The following is a 16,121-nucleotide window of genomic DNA, read 5'->3' as shown; positions in this document are numbered from 1 at the left end:
TGCAGGGCAAATAGATCATTGTAACGCCTCTGGCTGTTTTGGGGAGTCTCTCCTAGAAGGCAATTTTGTCTTATATAGGAGTTTGGTGTAGTGATGTGGGAGATCCATAAAGACACTTAAGAAACACTAAAGTCCTAAAGTCTTTAGGAAACAGAGGAAACAGGGATCCCTGGGTGGTGCAGCGGTTTGGCGCCTGCCTTTGGCCCAGGGCGCGATCCTGGAGACCCGGGATCGAATCCCACGTCGGGCTCCCGGTGCATGGAGCCTGCTTCTCCCTCTGCCTGCGTCTCTGCCTCTTTCTCTCTCTCTCTCTCTGTGACTATCATAAATATGTAAAATAATAAAAATAACAGGAATTTAAAACAGGGGAAACAAATGGCTGGATGTGATTGGATTCCATCTGTATCTTCTTTCTTGAAGAAGCAGCGGGAAATTTATTTAAAAAAAAAAAAAAGAAGCAGCAGCAGCAGCAGCAGCAGTGGGAGCCCATGATGTGCTTGGTCACATGGCCTTGGGCAGTAATAACTTAACAACCATCATTCTTGGAGCACTGATTAGGAGCCAGACATCCCACTAAGCACTTTGCTGTTTTGTTTAATTCTCACCACAACCCTTTTAAGAAGATATTTTTATAACTGTTTAAAATGAGGAAGCTGACTTCCTTAGGTAACCTGCTCAAGGTCACATAAGTAAGAAGTGGTAGAGCCAAGATTTAAACTTAGACTATTTCATTCTAAAACTAATGTTCACTGTACTCCTTGGCCATGCAGTATTATTTTTTCACCTGAGAAATTAGGAGTCCCTTGACAATCTCCATCCCCAACTTTGGTCTGAGTACCCGCAGACAGAGAACTGGTTTTGATAATGGGTAGTGTCTGCTTCTTAGTACCACTAAACTTGGGTTCACCTGGTCTTTGGTCTGTTTACCTAGACTGAGCAGGCACTACTTTTTCTTCCTGCAAGTTGATGTGTGCTCTGCCCTCTAGTAGTTTCAGCTTGTACTACAACAATGACCTTGAGTAACTAACCTTAACTTATGGTTCTTTTATTCCCTTGAATAGGATGTCTTTACAATGCTGGACACGGACACCTTCCCCAATCCGAGGCCAAACTTTTTTTTTTTTAAAGATTTTATTTATTTATTCATGAGAAATACACAGGAAGAGATGCAGAGACACAGACAGAGGGAGAAGCAGGTTCCATGCAGGGAGCCTGATGTGGCACTGTATCCAGGATCCAGGGATCACTCCCTGAGCCGAAGACAGACGCTCAACTGCTGAGCCACCCAGGCATCCCCAAGGCCAAACTTTATGATGTACTTTTGATTCAGTAGTCTGGGGGGAGACCCAGGAATCTGATTTTTTTTTTTTTTTTTTTTTTTAGATTTTGTTTATTTATTTGTGAGAGACACACACAGAGAGAGGCAGAGGCACAGGCAGAGGGAGACACAGGCTCCTCGCAGGGAGCTCAATGCAGGACTGGATCCCTGGACCCAGGATCATGCCCTGAGCCAAAGGCAGATGCTCAACTACTGGCCATGCAGGGGTCCCAGGAATCTGAATTTTTAACAAGCACCCCAGTTAAATCTAATGTAGGCCACATCTTGATATAATACTCTGTAACAGCTCAATTCCCAAATTTCCCCCAGAATCCCAACCCAAGCACCATTGGGCTTTGGGGAATCCGGGACCAAATTAACCACTCCCTTTCGCCAACCTCAATATTGAGTTTCCTGGCTTGGATAGTCAGGGAGGGAAGCTGCAGCTGCCCAGGCAGTCAGCCCATGCTGAGTGAGGTTAGTTCTTGCTGATCTGGCAGAGAGCAAAGTGAAGGAAGCTAACATTTAGTGCACCGACTGTGGGCCAGTGGGCCAGACACTGTGCTAGGTGTTTTCAAATATAATCCTTTTTTAATCCCTATAATAAACCGCGAATTTATTATTCTCTCTTTTGCAGATGAGGAAATGGAGGTGAAGAGATGTTGAGTATCTTCAAGTTCACAGCTGGTAAGAGCTGGAACTTGAATCCAAGTTTGTCTAATTCAGTAGTTCTCAGCTGGGGGAGATTTTGGCCCCCAAGGGACATCTGGTAATGTCCAGAGACACTGGTGGTTGTTATAACTGCAGGGTAGGGGTGTTACTAATTTCATCTAGTGGGCCAGGGATGCTGCTAAATATTCTACAAATAACACCCCCCACAATAAGAAATTATCAGCCAAATGTCAATAGTGCTGAGATTGAGAAACCCTGGACTCAAAGCCATTTTTGCCCTGTGGGGTGGGAGGGTGAAAGGAGGGAGAGTTAGCCAAACAAAATGGAGGTGGGCCTACCCCAAAAGCCTTGGGTAAGAAGGGGATGGGAATTCCAAGATAAGGATAATGGATAATGGGGGCAGCTGGTGAGGTTTCTCTTTCTTCCAAGCTTGGCCAAGGCCCTGCTCAGTTTCTCCCAGCCTTGCCAAGTCAGTCCTGGGACTTCACACAAGCTTGTCCTCTAATGACCCTGACTCCCAGCTCAGGGCTGGGGTAAAATATTACCTTCCTGCAGGACTTTCCAGTCAAAGCCCTTGGTTCCTGGGATCAGTGCATTCCACCTGCAGCCCCTGGGAAGCTCCACATTAGCACCCTTACTGTGGAGGGTGAGTGTAAATAAAGAGCCTGGTGGCATCTAAGTTAGAAGTGGAGCGAATGGGCTAAGCCAAGGGAGTCCCCTTAGGTGGTCCCTGGCTGGGAAGAAATAAGCCAACATGAGGAGGGAGTAGGGGGGCAAATGGCCTGGGGAGCAGGGTTCTGACCCCAGGAGGCTTGCTTTCCACAGACATTTCTCTTCTCCTGGTTTGGTTTGCTGCTTCACTGGACCTTCCCCAGCATCCATTCCTGGAGCACTCATACACCCAGCCAGCCAAGGTTCTGGACTTCCCCAATACAGGCCCCCTTCTAAACCTGAGAAGGTGGGTCTGAGCTGACAGGAAATAACTCTTGTTCCAAGCTCAGAATCTCTGAAAAACCAGCAGATTGAAAGGGGGGGGGGGGGGTGGAGAAGGGAGGGAGACAGTCTTGGAGTGAAAGAGGAAAGTACAAGCAGGTCCCCCATATTTGGGGTTCCATCTCCTTTCTTCCCTCACAACCAATGAGGGTTGGGGCGGAGGCGTTGGGGTGGGTGGGGGGAATAGGGGGATGGAGGAGGGCAAGCCTGGAGGAGGATGTGGTAACAGCTGATTCGTCCCCTGAGGTCACACTTTCCAACAATCAGCTGTTACCGAGGTAGGAGGCAGGAAGTTTCCTTAAAGGCACAATGTTCAGAACACAGGCTGAGAATTCGGGAGCTCCTAGGAACCACGGCGGTTACTTCGTGGAGCCCCTATTTAATACAGAGGAACTATCTCACACCCCAGGCTCATCCTTCCGGCTCAGTTACCCTCACACTCAATCGGGGGCCTATGGAAGAATCATGGATCCGTGTCTACATGTTCGTCTTTTGGGGAGCGGGGGCGGGGGATGATAAATTGCTATGGGTCCCAGACTTGCCCCTTTAAATAAGCGGTTCGGCAGCTTTTGCCAAGTCATTGGGTTCCTCTCCGTTTTGCCCATTCCCCTCCCCCACTAGGCACTGATTGGCCCTTGGAGAAGGGGCAGCCTCCTCATTGGTCTCTACCTTTGCAATCCCTTCTAAGTAGGCCTGAGTCTGAGAAAGGCTTCTGAGAGGCGGGACAGAATGGGGGTATTAGGCGGAGGTTGGGGTTCTTACCAGTTGACACTTTGGCACGACCCATCCCCTAGTTTCCGTCCACAAGTCTTGCTTCTACCCTCAGGTGAAGACTGTACTATGAATCTTGTTAGGAGGTTGCTGCTTGAGAGAATCTGTCTACGACTGGGACGAGACATACTCTACGAGAAAAGTCTCCTGGTTAGAAAAGCCTCCACCCGCCAGGAGAGGAGGACTAGATCCCTCTAGTGAAAGCTAGCACTAGGCAAGGGGGGCAGTTCTCCCCTTCCCCAAAGCCTACAGGAGTCCTCATCCAATGGAAGAGCCTGCTGCCCTGGAAGCTGATTGCCACCGTCAGTTCTTCCCGCTCCTGCTGCTTCGCCTGCTCCAGCTTTCTCTAGAGAGCCATCGCCTCAATGCGCAGAAGCCAGCGAATCCGTTTTGGGGTAGTGTAAAAGAAGCACTCACGGCTCCCAAAAGGAGGGGCTGTAGCCCTTTAAGGACTTCGCCGGGATGGATTCAGAAATGAGTTTAAAAATGCCAACTCACAGAGCGCGCTGGATTCTGGGAACGAGGTGTCAGACCGAGAACTACATTGACCAGTGTGCACTGCAAACACACACGCCTTCACTTCCTTCTGCTCTTTAGGACTCTGGTTTGACGTAGCGCTCTTCAAAGCAAGAGGCCTTAGGCGGAGGGCTCAGCCACACCCTTTCATGTATTGGCGAGCTCCTGGGCTGGTGGGCGTGGCCTAGCGCAGCTCCACCGGGCAAGGGGGTGGCCTCCTTGCCAATCAGAGCTAAGACGGCCGGAGAGGCGGGACCTGGGCGAAGCGCTGGCGCCCCCAAGTGGGTGTGGTCACGCTGCCCAACAGTGGGCGGTGATTGGCCCTGGGCGGTGCAATCGCGGCTTGTGCGTCACGACGCCGCCAGCTGATCGGAGACTGGAGCCGGTGTGTGCTGGGCGCAGGGAAGACACAGCGCCGCCGGCCGTGGGGGATGGACGCACTGATTTGCTCCCTTACCCTCAGCAACCCCCCGCACCCAGGACCAGGTGGGTGTGAGCTGGGGTCCCGGCCGCACTGGAGGGAACCATGCAAACGGGGTAATGGGGGGAAGTAGGGTCCTGGTGGCCACACCCTGCCCTTCCGGGGGAGGGGTGAGGGGGCGGCGGGGGCAGGGAAGCTCTTGGGGTGAGGGGTCTGGACTGGCTGGAGTAGTGTGGCAGGAGGTTTCAAGAGAGTCCGGGATGACAGTCGTGGCGGAGGGTTTGGCGGAGTGACTAGGCGCTAGACGAGGGGCTAGAGGGCTGGGGTCAGCTAACCTCGGCGCCCCCTGGTCAGAGGATACGGGAACTAGCTTCCCAGCTTGAGGAGGGTTTGGACCGGGCGGGTAGCGGGGAGGTAGTTTTCCTCGACTGGCAGGCAGTTGATCAGGCCCAGTTGAGAGCCCTGGCAGGGAAGGGGTCTCTGGGCGGGCCGGCCCCTCCTCTCGTTCTCTCCAGGGGATGTTATGTAAGGGGGGAGGGGAGAGGAGTAGGGGGCGGCGGTGCGGGGGCCTTATGCAACCCAAAGGTTAGGGTTTCACCGCGGTTGGTGGGGGAAGCGGGCTGGAGGAGGACCTGGAAACTCTAACCGGCCCCCCCTCCCCAGCCTAACTGGCCGTCTTGGGCCCAGAGAAGGTCACCTCTGCACCTCCCCCCAGCATGTCCGGTTGTGGGGCCCCTAGCCCAGGCCTGGCCCTGACCGCCTGGGAAGCCGGCTGGCTGGGTGGGGCGCCTGGGTTAGTCATCACTGGGCTCCCTCTCTCCCCACCTCTCGGCCAACTCTTGGCCCCTCCCTATGGCCTCTCGCTAGGCTATCGCCCCCACCTCCCTCTGGCCCTAGTTCCAGCCTCCAACTCATTTGGCCTGTCATCCTGGCTGTCAGACTGGGCTAGGAATTGTCAGGGTGCCAAAGGGTTGATGGAGCAGCTGGTCAGAGGGTCAGTGCCCTGGGCCCACCCCGCCCTGCAGCCAAGGGCACCTGCTTGGCACAGACTCTGAGCAGCCGTTGAGTCCTATGGGCTGAACAGAGCTGGCTCAGACAGAGGAGAGTGGGAAGGAGTTGGACTGGTCACCTGGGGGAAGGAAGATACCACAAAGTTCATGTCTCCCAAGAGGGTTTTTGTAATTTGAAAACCTTCCACCCCCACCGTAATCTTTCTTACCCTCTGAGTATAGAAGTCTCAAGACAAGACTGCCTCGGCCTCTCAGTGGCATGGGCCATGCCCTTGGACTGAGTGTCAGCAGAGACCCGTCCTCCCCAGCTCTGGCCCTCAAGACTGCCACGCCCCCAGCCCCCTCCCTAGGCCATGCTGCAGGGCCCGGCTTTTCCTGCTGATTCATGCGTTGGAACTGTGGGGGCGGGGCTTGGAACTTGGAACAAAGTTCAGACACGGAGGGGCCGGCAGACAGCCTGGAATTCATACCAGATGTACCCGGAATGCGCAAGCGGAATGCCTGGCATTTAAGAGTCTTGGGGAAGCTGCCCGTCCACCCTGCCCATACCTCCCTCCCCTCCAGCCTTTGGTCCCCTGTCCTCTCCCCACAGTCCCTGGAGCCTCTGCTGACCTTCCAAACTCTAGACCTCTTCCCTTCCTCACTCTCCGCCAGATGTAGGCCCCCCAAACTCTTCAGCTGAACTCCCTGGGAACAGGTCAGTTGGGCTGATCACTGAACTCACATTTCTGGATCTAAGGTACAACTTCTCACCTGGTACCTGGGCAACTGGTGGAGTGTGTCCAGGTCTCTAAGTCCTGCCCTCTCTGAATGCTGAAGAGGCTGGGCCCTCCATGGATAGCTGGGGCAAGGAGGGGTGAGAGCAGGCATGAGTCTCTACAGCCTTCAGTTCTGGAAGGAGGTGCAAGGAAGTCTGTTTAGAGCTGCCTCTTGCTTCTTACTGAAGTTAACCACTCCTGCGGGCCCAGGTCAGAGGCAAGAAGCCTTTGTTACAGGTTGAGCATCTGTTGGAGCTGGATTTTGATGGCCAGTGGGACAGTGTCCCTGTAACATGGCCCTGCTCAGATCCTTCCCATTTTTCTTCCCTTTCCTTTTAGGAGCCTGTCCCTCCCACACCCTCATCTGGCTGAGCCGCAGTAGTTCTTCAGTGGCAAGCTTTATGTCCTGACCCAGCTAAAGCTGCCAGTTGAAGAACTGTTGCCCTCTGCCCCTGGCTTCAAGGAGGAGGAGGAAGAGGAGAAGGAGCTGCTTTCCCCTTCATCTGGAAGGTGACAGAACTGGGGCTGGGAAGGTCTGAACAGCGGGAGTAATAATGCCATTTGGAAAAGGGAACCTTGTTCAGAGCCTTCAGCCAGACTGACCCAGCAAGAGAGAACAATTTTAGATTAGAGACTCTGGTTGGATGGGGGAATAGATGACTGTGATCACTCAAGGTTAGTTGGTCTACATTGATGTGACATGGCGAAGATAACAGGAGCAAAGAAAACTGTCTACCCCTTTACCCAGATGTCTTTCTTGGTCCTCCTCCTTTGTCTCCTTTTCTTCCCTACTGCCTTTCCAGGGAGGTCCTAAGTAAATTTTTCCTTCAGGGAAAAGATCATACTGAAACTCCCATCTGAGTAGTCATCTCCGTGCTCTTACTTTTCCCTTTATTTTCTTATACTGGCTTAGACTCTGGATTCAGGGATAATCACCTATATGTTGGACTCTTAGACCTCTTGTCTCAGCTTCTCCACCTGTGAGATGGGAAATCACATACGTATGCAGAAGGGAATCAGAAGCCTACTTCTGCAGACTACTCAGAGCCTGGGCTCTCCTCTCCCTGTGGGTAGGAACAAAACTTAAGCTGTTGCTCCTCCCCCCGTCCCTGAACACTCTAACCCAAGGACGGTAGTGGGGGAGAGTTAGAGGGAGGGGCTCAGTCTCTACAGTGATGTCCCATCCTGCAAAGGTGGCCCCTGGCTTCCTCTACCACCCAAAACAGGACTGCAGCCACTGATGGGGTTCCAACTACTGTTCCTCCGTTTCTTCCCTCACTTTACTTTCTAGGATAGTTTGTGCAGGCAGGAAATTCTCTCCAGCAACCAGGAGAGGTGGGTTGTGGGGTGTGACCCCCTTTGTTGCATCAAGCAGTGTAAACCTACCACCCCCAGCTCCTGATGCAGTCTAACTCTTGTGGCTCAGGCTCTGGTGTAGTTCAACCATGGCCCAGTCTCCCTGCCTGAAGGTGGCCCAATTCAGAAGCTGCAGGAAGCTATCCTGTAGTGGGACAAGAGGCGTTGAGGTAGCTGGGTTTTATTCTCTATCTATGAGAAACAGATTTAGGAGAGTAGATCATTGAACCCACCCTTCTGCAGCCTGAGCTGGATGTGTGTGGGACTGTGGTGGAGGGGGTGGGTAGACTGAGTCTACTCATAGTCTGCAACAAAGATTGCTCTGTCCCTGGACATTGCTTCCATCCTTTTTTCCCCTCCCTGCTTCACTGGCCACAGTGTCTCCCTCCAGCCCTGGGTATGTGGCTCTGCCATCCTCACCCATCATGAAGCAAAGATGAGGAAGAGCAGCCTGGGAACACAGGCAGGCAGAAGACCAGTGAAGGACCAGGCCTGGAGAACACAGGGCCCTGTCTGGGCACCCCACGGAGGGGACCCATAAAGGCCAGGAGCACTCCAGGAGGGAGGACAACCAGCCTCCATCAAGGACAAGCTCCCAGCCTTCTACTTCATTCACTATTTCTCTCCAGTGTTACTTACTGCCTCCCTCAGAGATATGAGACTGTATTAAAGTATCCTGTGGCTTCATCCACCTACTACTACCTTCCTACCCTGTAGTTTTTGTTTTTGTTTTTGTTTTGTTTTGTTTTTTTTTACCCTGTAGTTTTTATATAAAGCAGCCTCAAGGAGCAAGAACCAGCTGTGAAAGGACATACACAGGAAATGCATAGAAGAAATTCAAATGGATAAAACCATGAAAAATAATGTGTTTCATTAGGTAATTAAAGAAAGAAAAATATAGCTGAAACCATTTTTTCCTTAGCAAATTATATTTTTTAAAAAAGAAAAGCCCAGTATTGGCAAAGAAGTACTAAAATAAGACTCCTATACATTGCATATCAGCATGCAAATTGTTATGGCCTTCCTGGATGTCAGTTTGGTAATATGTCTCAAACACTCTAAAAGTTTCCATCGCCTCTGACCTAGTAATTCTACATTTGAGGACTTATCCTAAGAAAATAATTAACAATTTAGTTACAAGATGGTCATCCCAGTATTGCAATAGAGAAAATGAGAAGCAACTGTCTGATTGAGAATTCATTTCTTTTCTGCTGTAATGAAAATTTGCAATGGGGGATTGCTTAAGTAAATCATTGTATATCCATCCAGATGGTGGAGTACTGCATAGCCATTAAAAGTCATGCAGAAAAACATTTGACTGGAAAGAAAAATGCTCTTTGAATATTAAAAAGTTTATTAAAATAGTGTGTTATGTGATCTCAATTTTGGTTTTTAAAATATGGGTGTATTGGGACGCCTGGGTGGCTTAGTGGTTGAGTGTCTGCCTTTGGCTCAGTTCGTGATCCTGGGATCGAGTCCCACTTCGGGCTCCCCATAGGGAGCCTGCTTCTCCCTCTGCCTAAGTCTCTGCGTCTCTCTCCCTGTGTCTCTCATGAATAAATAAATCTTCAAAAAGATAAAATATAGGTATATTGTATACATAAATGAAAAAGACAAAATGTTAATAATAGTGGTTATCTTTGGACAGTGGAACAGTCATTGTGATTTTCCTCTGACTTTTCTGTAACTTTAAAACTTTCTACATTGTATGGTTTTCATATAATAAAATTTAAAATAATCAGTGTAATTTTTTTTTCAAAAGCTGGGAGAAGTGAGTGTGGAGGAATGAAGGGGATGCTCCTCGCCCCTTGGACATAATGGGGTTTTGGTGAAGAAAAGGGGTGGTGAGAATGTGGAAAACTTCATTCTCTAGGAGTAGCTGGAATCTGCCCTCTCCATGTACGGGAAACAGCTCTCTGAATTGCTGGCTTTCAGCCAGCTAAAGAGGTGTGGAGTGGAGTAAGGAAAACAGTAAAAACCTGTCACTCTTCAGGAGATGGAAGGGGAGGGGGCATATTTTCCTCTCCAGGCTGAAAGGTTCTAGAATCCTATCAGTCTTTGTTTTTCTCTTTGATTCTGCCCCAACCTTGAGGCGACCCTGTGTGACCTCTCCTTATGCCTCAGATTGGAAGAGTGAATTCTATTCACCTAACTTGTACCTAGCCCTGGGGGGAGGGGTGCTTTTCAAGTCTTAGGTCCTGAGAGGTTTCCTTTTGCCTCTCCTAACAGCAAGGCTGTAGGGAACCCAGAAGCGGTTGGGGGGAGGAGTCCCCAGTGGATCGCTTCTCTAAAATGGGAGCTGTTGTTCCGTTTGAAGGTACTGTGTAAGGGAACAGGACTGTTGTAAGTATAGGGTTGCTATGATGTGTTAAAGGTCTAGAAACCTCAGGAGGTGGAAAGGGTGGCTCCAAGGAAGTGAGATGCCCCCACAGCTGAGACTCGGGGATGGTGCGGGGCAGAGCGGTGGCTACGTTTAAGAGGGAGTGGGTGTGCGCTGGCCTCTCCGCTCGGGTCGGTGAGTGTGCCGTGGGAGGGACGACCAGCAGGTGAGAGGTTAGCGTAGGGAGAGGAGGTGAAAGACAATGGGGCGGGGGCTGTGCGAGCGTCAGGTGAGATTAGTGACCTATTTTTGGAGCTCCGAGGGGTTTGGGACACGTGGCGTTGGGGAAGACCCCTATAGACATCCCGGAGGTCCCCCTGAGCTCTATTGCAAGGCTCGGTCCCCCGGGGAAGGCCCTCCGGTTGGAAGCCCCCAACCCTCCAACCCCCGCTAGGGCGGGACGCGATCGGATGCGGTGGCTCCGGGGCGTGGCCCCACGGCTGCTCCAATCACCACCTAGCCGAGCGATGGGGGCGTGGTCGAACCCTGGAAAAGTTACAGGGGATTCCGCAGGCGTAGTGGGCTGGGGAAGCCGAGGACCGGTTCTCGTCGCGAGGTCTATTCGCAGTCCCCGCAGCAGTCCTCGCAGCTGGCATTGGATGAGTCCGGGCTGAGAGCGCGGGGGTCCAAGAAACTGAACCGGACCTAGCCCGCCCACCAGGCCATGGAGCCCTGGGGGCTCCTCGTGACCAGCGTCTCCTTCGCCGCCTTCCGGGGGCTGCACTGGGCGCTGCAGCTGCTGCCCACGCCGGGATCTGCTGCCCAGGACCGTTGGAAGTGGCGGAACATCTGTGTCTCCCTGGTGCACAGCCTGCTCACAGGGGTCGGGGCGCTGCTCGGGTGCGGAGTATAGAGATTTGGGAGGCACCTGGGTGAGGGTGAGGGGTGGAAAGCTGAGATTAAGAGACCCGGCGGGCCTCTTCACAATGGAAGTGTCCGACACTGGGTGGGGTGTGTGAATGGGCGGGTGAGCGTGCACAGCGGGAGAATGGGGTCTGAGTCTGCATGATGCTGACCATGGCCCCCCACCTCCTACAGGCTGTTGCTGTATCCTCAGATGGCTGCGGACCCGATTCACGGCCACCCGCCCTGGGCCCTGGTGCTGGTGGCTGTGTCGGTGGGTAAGTCTGCAGGGAAGGCCAGGCCGGTTAGTCGGGGAGCAACCTTCCAATGGTAATTCCAGGTCGCCTTTCCCCTCTCCATAGGGGTCCAGTGTTTCTGGCAGCTTTGGTTATTTTAAAGACCTAGGAAAAGGTGGGGATGAAGCTTCCTCTCCAGGAGGTACAACTTGGGAGAAGCCTAATGCCCCTCCCCCCCTCATGCCACTCCCATAGGTTATTTCTTGGCGGATGGACTTGACATGCTGTGGAACGAGACCTTGGGCCAGGCCTGGGAACTTATTTGTCATCATTTGGTGGTGAGCCTCAGGGAAAGGTGACACAGGAAGGGTGGTATGCTGGGGCTGGGTCCTCAATCTCTCTTCAGGTTTCTGTCCAATGACTTCCCAGAGTCTCTGACCCCTGTTGGCACCTGCCCTCCCTAACCTAGGACTGGCTTGAGGGGCAGCAGATTGACTGCTAGCCACAGCTAGAGTCTGAGCACTGCCTAAGTGGCTTGGATTCGCTCACGTGTCCCATCTGATTGCAGAAATGTTGCATATGGAGCTTTTCTGAGGAGCCCCAGTATAGGGAATGGGAATGGGGCACAAAAGCCCAGGAATGGAAGGGGGGGAGTACTGCACAGATGCTGCTGCTGCAACAGGGGAGACAGCCACTGGGTCATGGCTCCTCCCATCCAATGGAAGGGTTAAGGCCATTCAGGCCCCAACATAAGGGTAAGTTTAAGGGCAGATTTTTGACATGGTGCCACAAAAATGCTTGGGAACCCCTGTCTTAAGGCCTGGGATGTTGGTACATGATGGGTGGGAGGTCATAGAAGGTCCTCTGACCTCTGACCCCGGTTCCCCAGGTAGTGAGCTGCCTCAGCACTGCCATTCTGTCCAGCCACTATGTGGGCCTCTCTGTGGTGTCTCTGCTCCTGGAGCTGAACTCTGCCTGCCTGCACCTACGAAAATTGCTGCTGCTTTCTCACCAGGCCCCATCCCTGGCCTTCAGTGTGGCCAGCTGGGCCACGCTGGCCACCCTGGCCCTCTTCCGCCTAGTGCCTCTGGGGTGGATGAGTATATGGCTGATCCGACAGCAACACCAGGTGCCCCCTCCTCTGGTCATCCTTGGTGGAACTGGGCTGGTCACTGTGGGTGCCATAAGCATTGCACTGGGTATCCGTATTTTGGTCAGTGATGTCCTGCGGTCTCGGCCCCACTCACCCATCCCTGGGCACAAGGAAACCAGAGGCACAAGGGGATGTTGTGATGGTGAGCTTGTCACCAGGGAGGATTCCACTCTCAGCCTGCAAGACTAGAGAGAGGCCAAGGCTCCCCTTCTGCCAGTCCTGAGGGAGGCAGGGCCAGGAAAAGGAGATTGTGGTCTACAGTGCACAGTCCCTCAAAGGGTTAAGGACTGGACTGAATTTTCAGTATCTCAGCCCCCCTTTCCAAGTAACCCACTCCCCTCCCCCATTCCTAGAATTGGAGAAGTGCTGATGTTCTTGGATGGGTGGGAAACTGGGCTATTGTTCAGTGAATTCCATCATCAGATGACTGCTTCTTCCAGCAAACTAGCTCAAGAGGGATAGCCAGTGCTACCAATAAGGGGTGACAGGAGGCGTGAAGTTAAATGAAACTGCCAATGGCATCCTTTACCTTAAACACAGGAACAGATGAAGAAAGGTGAAGTCCTATTAGGATCAGAGAGATCTGATGGGGAGGGGGTGGGTTCAGAGGGAAGAGAGGCCTCACCGATGACCAAATTCTAGCAGTGGGAGGAGGCCATAACAGGTGCTATCTGTAGCCAGTAGGGATGGACATAATTGTTGCCAAGAAACAGAAGAACTGGACCACTACAATTGCTGCTGATATTTCTGGTTCTCAAAGTCATACTACTGTGTTTATACTCAATGCTAGTCTTACTGCCTTTTACATCTTTTAAAAGTCCGATATCTGCCTTTTAAAATTTCTTACTGTCTTTCAAAGAAAATGCAGATTCTTAAAGGAATGAGCTAGGTCTGTCTTCTTAGGACAATATTGAAGTCCAGAGCCATAACAGGAACTCAAACATTCATTCTGGGTGCCAAGTGTAGTGTTTTCCATTGGCCTTTTGTGGAAGAAGGAAGACAGAGACAGAGGTAGATGAGGGAAGGCTTCCACTTGGCGGCAGAGGGATTAAGGAATATCTGACTCTCTTCTGGGATTCATTTGCAAGCTCTCCCTCTCCTTTCTCCCTTGCCACTTTTTTTTTTTTTAGAGGGGTGGGGCAGTGGGAGAGAATCTTAAGCAGGCTCCATGCCCCACACTGAGATTGTGACCTGAGCCGAAATTGAGAGCCAGATGCAAACAAACAAAAAAATTCTGCCCAAAAGCTGAGCTAGAGAAAGACAAATGGGATGATAGGAACAGGTATACATAGATTGAGGGATGGATAGAAAGAAAGAGAAGGTCACCTGAATAGAAGAGACAAAGCTGAAGAGAGATGGAGAGCAAGACACGGAACCTTTGATAGAGATGTTGAGAAAGTCTGTCATGGATGCTGACAGGAACTAAAGTCACAGAACTGGTAAAATGGTCATAAACAAAGAGAATAAGAAAACTAGAAATAAAAGCTGACAGGAAGGGACCCCAAGGGGGCAAGGCACAGATGGTCTAGGCAGAGAAACAGTGAGTGACAAGGAGGAACAACCAGACTCAGGAGAGATGTAGGTAAGAGAGGCATTTAGAGAAGTTGGCAGAGAGAAAAGAGAGGGAGAAATAGAGATGAGGGGACTTAGAGGAGCTGAGGAGCAGGACAGGGAGTGGAGGAGGCACTCAATGGAAAGATTCACTGACAGAAAAAGAAAGTAGAAACTATGTTGAGTTGGAGACAGGCAGGAAGACAAAGGACAAACAGCTACAGTGCAAAACACAAAGACAGAGACTGACAGGAACTGATAGGCAGAGACTGGTAGGAAAATCAAGAGAAGTCAGAATCAGGGATGTAAATTGAGATAGAAGAATAGGAAAAGGGACTGAGGAGAACCACAGAGGGGGAAACAAGTTGGGGGGAGGCGAAAATGATTAAATAAGCATCCAAAGGAAGGGGGCACCTGGCTGGCTCAGTCATAGAGCATGTGTGATCTCAGGGTTGTGAGTTTGAGCCCCACGTTGGGTGTAGAGATTACTTTAAAAATCTGAAAACAAAACAAAAACAGACCCCAAACAGATAAAAACATACAAAAGAAGGAACAAAGAAAAGGAAGAAACAGATGAAGAGAGGAAGAAAGAATAGAGAGAGGGAAAAAATGAGGGAGGAATTGTGAGAGGTGCCCATCATAGAGTCGTTAAAGTACAAAGGGAAGAGTAACAAATAGAGACTGACAAGAAGTTGCCACAGCATAGGCAAGAAATAAGAGCAGAGATAACACATGTAATCAGACAAAAGCCAGAGAGGCAAAGGTATAGAAGTTGAGATAGAGAAACAAAGTAGAATTCCATCACAGTGTTTGTCCTTAGAGTGTCTTCAAAACTCAATTTGCCATCTTAGCAGAATGTCCTGATGAACAAAAAAACATTGTCTTGAGTTTTCAAAGAAAGAGAAATATGTCAAATCCATCATAGAAATTTGTTCCCTAGGGGCGTCTGGGTGGCTCAGTTGAGCGTCTGCCTTCAGCTGGGGTCATGATTTCAGGGTCCTGGGATGGAGTCCGAGTAGGGCTCCCCACTTAGCAGGGAGTCTGCTTCTCCCTCTACCCCTACTACCCCTGGCCTTCCACTGCTTGTGTGCACTTGCTTTCTCTCTCTCAAATAAAAATCTTTCAAATAAATAAATAAAATTTTAAAAGATTTTATTTATTTGGTAGAGTAAGAGAGAGAGCACAAGCAGGGGGAGCCCAGGCAGAGTAAGAGGGAGAAGGAGGCTCCCATTAACCAACTGAGCCACCCAGGTGCTCCAATAAATGAAATCTTTTTTTTTTTTTTTTAAGATTTTATTTATTTATTCAGGAGAGTACAGAGAGAGAGAGAGAGAGGCGGAGACACAGGCAGAGGGAGAAGCAGGCTCCATGCAGGGAGCCTGACGTGGAACTCGATCCCGGGACTCCAGGATCACGCCCCGGGCCAAAGGCAGGCGCTAAACCGCTGCACCACCCAGGGATCCGCCCCCCCCCCTTTTTTTAAGGAATCTGTTCCCTAAGTATATGTTGAGGTCAGTGGTCAATATTGATTCATTCCAAGCCCTGCATGTTTTCTTTCACCACTGTCATAAATTCATAGTTCCAGTGAGTACACCTGCAGATGATAGTTGATAGTGGGATCCCTGGGTGGCGCAGTGGTTTGGTGCCTGCCTTTGGCCCAGGGCGTGATCCTGGAGACCCGGGATCGAATCCCACGTCGGGCTCCCAGTGCATGGAGCCGGCTTCTCCCTCTGCCTGTGTCTCTGCCTCTCTCTCTCTCTCTCTCTCTCTCTCTCTGTGTGACTATCATAAATAAATAAAAATTAAAAAAAAAGATGATAGTATCTGGGAGTGATGTCAAGACCTTGCTATTATGGAAATATTGCTGTTTCTGTGGGTTAACTAGTAAAACTTGTACAGTAAAACTTGCTCCTGGTGGAGATAGGATGTTGTGAATACCTGAAGAATTTGGAATCACAAATTTTCATCATGGTGACCTAGTGAAACTTCAGAGAGGCAAGACTGAATTATGATTACAATTGAATAAGGAGGGGCAGGCAGCCCCAGTGGCTCAGCGGTTTAGCACCGCCTGCAGCCCCGGGTGTGATCCTGGAGGCTCAGGATCGAGTCCCACGTCGGGCTCCCTGCCTGGAGCCTGCTTCTC

The 16,121-nt window shown here is 51.0% G+C and overlaps 1 protein-coding gene and 1 long non-coding RNA gene across 2 annotated transcripts; both read left to right on the top strand.

Moving 5' to 3' along the window:
- Window positions 1–3,697: 3,697 nt before the first annotated feature.
- LOC140597817 (uncharacterized) lies at window positions 3,698–9,556 on the top strand. The gene is made up of 3 exons (XR_011999758.1): window positions 3,698–4,756; window positions 6,799–6,969; window positions 8,194–9,556. It is a non-coding gene; the product is annotated as an uncharacterized lncRNA (long non-coding RNA).
- A 474-nt stretch (window positions 9,557–10,030) lies between these two features.
- Window positions 10,031–14,556, top strand: TLCD2 (TLC domain containing 2). Its single transcript, XM_026016263.2, has 4 exons — window positions 10,031–11,035; window positions 11,234–11,316; window positions 11,530–11,612; window positions 12,164–14,556. Exons 1-4 carry the CDS (start codon window positions 10,860–10,862, stop codon window positions 12,614–12,616), a joined length of 795 nt encoding a protein of 264 aa, XP_025872048.1. The 5' UTR covers window positions 10,031–10,859; the 3' UTR covers window positions 12,617–14,556.
- Window positions 14,557–16,121: the final 1,565 nt, after the last annotated feature.

The sequence above is a fragment of the Vulpes vulpes genome, chromosome 2 (assembly GCF_048418805.1).
Source record: "Vulpes vulpes isolate BD-2025 chromosome 2, VulVul3, whole genome shotgun sequence".
In the NCBI taxonomy this organism is placed as follows: domain Eukaryota; kingdom Metazoa; phylum Chordata; class Mammalia; order Carnivora; family Canidae; genus Vulpes; species Vulpes vulpes.
This window is presented reverse-complemented; position numbering and strand designations above follow the sequence as displayed.

Bases quoted from the DNA above. Each gene is read 5' to 3' on its own strand.
- TLCD2 (XM_026016263.2), top strand. From the start codon at position 10,860: ATGGAGCCCTGGGGGCTCCTCGTGACCAGCGTCTCCTTCGCCGCCTTC. The intron at 11,036-11,233 runs GTGCGGAGTATA...CACCTCCTACAG, and splicing joins GGGGTCGGGGCGCTGCTCGG to GCTGTTGCTGTATCCTCAGA. The intron at 11,317-11,529 runs GTAAGTCTGCAG...CCACTCCCATAG, and splicing joins GCTGGTGGCTGTGTCGGTGG to GTTATTTCTTGGCGGATGGA.